The sequence below is a fragment of the Gavialis gangeticus genome, unplaced genomic scaffold (genome assembly GCF_001723915.1).
Source record: "Gavialis gangeticus isolate Ggan-Ray unplaced genomic scaffold, GavGan_comp1, whole genome shotgun sequence".
NCBI classification, from domain to species: domain Eukaryota; kingdom Metazoa; phylum Chordata; order Crocodylia; family Gavialidae; genus Gavialis; species Gavialis gangeticus.
Window position 1 is genome coordinate 23,342,662 of NW_017729014.1, and position 3,483 is coordinate 23,346,144.

Consider the following 3,483-nt stretch of genomic DNA (forward strand, 5'->3'; position numbering starts at 1 on the left):
CCCTCCCGCAGCCTGGTCGCTGACCCTAACCTGGCGGCGCGCAGTGCCTGGGGAGGGGGCCAGCCAGGCACTGCCTGCAAGCTGTCCTGCACTTCCAGCTACCGCAGAGCACGTTGCCGCTCCCTTTCTCCTCCAGGACGCAGACTAGTCATAAACATGCAGTTTTGCTTGTCAGGCTGTCTCCACAAAGTACAAGGTGCAGCAGGACTGGTTTGCCCTGAGCTCGTCTGACTAAGGGTTTCTTCTTTCCAACAGGCAGATGAATTCATCCGAGCTAATGCCTGCAATAAACTGACCGTCATAGCGGAGCAAATCCGGTATTTGCAGGAGCAGGCGCGGAAGGTAAGGAGGAACCCGCCGTGCTCGGCACCTGGAGGCTGCCTGAACAAATAGCTACAATCTGAGGGATGAAAGAGACCTTAAGGGTCATCCTGGCCCAACCCTCTGCATGGATTCAGGCCCCCTTTCAGAGGGCAGAAAGACATGCTGCTTGTAGCTGTCCATTAACAGTGCAGAGAACAGAAAGCAAGGCCAGCAGGAGCTCCTTCCTGTCTCCAGCACAGAAGTGGTTTCTGCTTTCCGGGAATATTGTGAGTTTGGGGAGCGTGGAGGGAGAGAGCAGGCATCCTGATTCATAAAACACAGCCAGAAGCTCTCAGGATATCTTTGCTCTGGCTCCCCGGTTCTTTTTTTTCCTATGGAGATTGTGTAGGTCGCACTGAGAAGGGAGACGCCACCGCAGCAGAAGTAACAGTTTCACTAGGATGATGGAGCTTGTCCGAGATCTGTGCTCCAGAAACTATTTTGACACATCCGGGGGTTTTGAGGAGGAGAGGGAGGCCACAGCAAAACAGCAGGATTAGCTGCAACCTGGAGGTGTGGGACGGGGTGCTTGAGAACAATTCGGGTTGTGCTATCGGATGTGAAGGGTGAGGAAGTTTAGCTTGTGGCTGAGCTGGGCTTTGGTTAGACATCAGGAGGAAATGTAGACTAGACAGAGGGAAGAGAATAGGCACCAACGTAAAGATGATGCATGAAGCCATGTGAGTAGATAAGAGAAAATAACTCAAGGTGCAAGGGAAGGAGAGGCGTGAACTTCAGGAGCAGCCCTGGGGGAGTGGAAGAACAGGATCTGGCACGGGGTGGGGTGGAGGAAGGGTGAATTTCAAATGCCAGGAGAGGACAGCATATCGGAGATGGTCAGACTGACAAGCCTCACACAGTAGATGTGTCACAGAGATACGTAGTGCCATCCTAGGAGATGATGATGGCAGTGATGATTGTAGGAGGGCAGGAATTGATTCTTTGGTTAAGGGCCTGTGCCCTTACAAATGCTATAGATTGATTTGTGACCGTGATTCAAGTCTGCAACCCCGGGGCGAATGTAGTGGGTGGCCATGTCCCTTCAGTTTAGCCTGTTCTGTGTCCTTTCCCTGAATTTAACAGCCCTGAGATTTTTGATCCCTCGGTCTGGATTCTTAACCCTGATGCCGACTCCAGTTCATGGTGGGTGGTGGTTGCCAGTCTTCTTTGGCCGGTTGCCACAAGTTAAACCCTGCCCCCCCCCACCAAGGGCCCCGCTTGCCCCCAGCTCCCAGAGGTGTCCGTGACAGTCTGAGTCCTGGGGTGCTGAAATGGAGTCAAGGGGGGCCAAGCCCCTGGCTGCATGGAGCCGAGAGGAGTGGGGACAGGATGCTGCAAGAGGGGCATCCCTTCCAGGAGCCAGGTGAACTGTTCCCTGGCCCTGCAAGCCCAGCTGTTTGGTGGGTGAGGATCCAAAGCCTGAATTTTGGTGCCAGCTCCAGGGCCGGGGAAGGGTTAAGCTAGCTCTTGAGGGTGATGCTTTATACCTTCTCTCACAGCAGCTGTCCTGCTCTGCTTCATGTGACCAGAGCTTGAGCTGCCCCCAGCCCCACTCTGGCACCTCGCTTTACCAGGCGCTTGGGGCTCCCATGCTACGCACAGCAGCACCCAGTGCCACTAGGTGAGGGGGGCCACCCTGGTGTTAAGTAATGTGCAGCTGTATTTCTTCTGTCAGCGCCGAAGGAGGAAGCCCGGGAACGTGAGATCTGGAAACATAAATAGGAACAGAACCGGGATAGATCTCTTGGCTTGGTGCTGTTGCAAGCCCTTGTGTCATGTGAGCCTGGTTATAAACTGACCATGGAGCAGTCTGCTGACTCGAGCAGCAGTCTGAATTTCCCTTTTGTCTCAGGGGCTGAGATCCTGGTCTTTGGCAGTTCTCCTGAAGCCCTAGCCTAGCAGGTCAGAAATCCTAGCAGGGGGGTTGCGTGCAGTCCAGCCGCTAGAGAGATCTTTCCCACCAAACACAGAAGGCACACCTCTGAGTCAGGAGTGTCAGGTCCAGGCAGGAGCAGGAGCTGCTCCAACGGGAGGGTGGGTCCTGCTACTTCTGGCCATTTGTCTAGCCCTGCTGCCGCTGCACACAGAGGTCAGAAGCCACTAACTGGGTCACTCGCCTGCACTAAGGAAGTCCCAGGCTGAAGACAACCCTGCCCTGCCCTCAGTGTCTGCAGTGAGCCTTTGTGCTCCAGGACTTGTGCAGCTGCTACTGAAGTAGCACCTAGGGGAGCTCATTAGTCCCAGGGCTGGTTCTAGTAATCTGCGTGCTTTCTCAGGAGAAAGGTTGCTAGACGCCTTGAATATTACCATATGTTCTTGCATGCAGCACATACCTCTTTTTTTGAAACTCAGCTGATGGAAGTTGGGCTGCTGTTCATTATAAGGAAGGAAATACAGGAATAGCAGGTTCTGCCTCTGCTGGGAGCAAGTGAAAGTAATGCTGCAGGGGTCTTCCAAGCTACTGATGGTGAACACTTTTTCTTTCAATGCCCCTGCTGAAGCTCTGGCCACAGAAGCTGCTGCTCAGTTGGTACTGCTCATCAGTATTTTCAAGGAAAGGTCGTTTTTTCTTCATTCCTCTCAGAAACAAGGTGTGTGTCGTATTTGGGCGGTGTGCTATATGCAAGAGAATACAGCATAGCTAAGCAAGCCATTTACATTACATATCTAAGTCTAATAATCATTAGTTGCAGAGCAGGGGACTTGTTGGCATTTGAGCATCACCAAACTAATTAGCCCACTCTTAGTTGATCTTCCTCAAGAAAGTTCTTTCCTTTCTTTCCAGCACTTATCCAACCACCACCACCACCTCCTCGGGCTGTAGATGTGCCTTATCGTTTGAAAGGGACTTCAGGCAGAAAGGAGTTACAGTTTTGTTTTTCTTCTCACCTGTGTGGACTCACTGGGGACAGGAACCTTACAGTTCTGTCTGTCTGTGCCTTAGGTCTTGGATGAAGCTAACAGAGATGCTGATCTACACCACGTGGCCTGCAATTTCGTGAAGAAACCAGGAAGCATCTACTACTTGTACCAGCGGGAAAGTGGCCAAAGATGCTTCTCCATAATCTCTCCTAAGGTAGATGATGAATTCTCTCTCTTTTTTTTTTTTTTTTTTTTAAG

The 3,483-nt window shown here is 52.0% G+C and overlaps 1 protein-coding gene across 1 annotated transcript in view; it reads left to right on the plus strand.

The window, feature by feature from the left end:
- CUNH1orf50 (chromosome unknown C1orf50 homolog) overlaps positions 1-3,483 on the plus strand; it is a gene marked incomplete at its 5' end in the record, with an annotated part of 7,132 nt that overhangs the window by 613 nt on the left and 3,036 nt on the right. The window contains 2 exons of the mRNA XM_019512030.1: positions 256-342; positions 3,308-3,439. Of these exons, the coding sequence (XP_019367575.1) occupies positions 256-342; positions 3,308-3,439 (219 nt within the window). The remainder of the gene's footprint in view (positions 1-255; positions 343-3,307; positions 3,440-3,483) is intronic.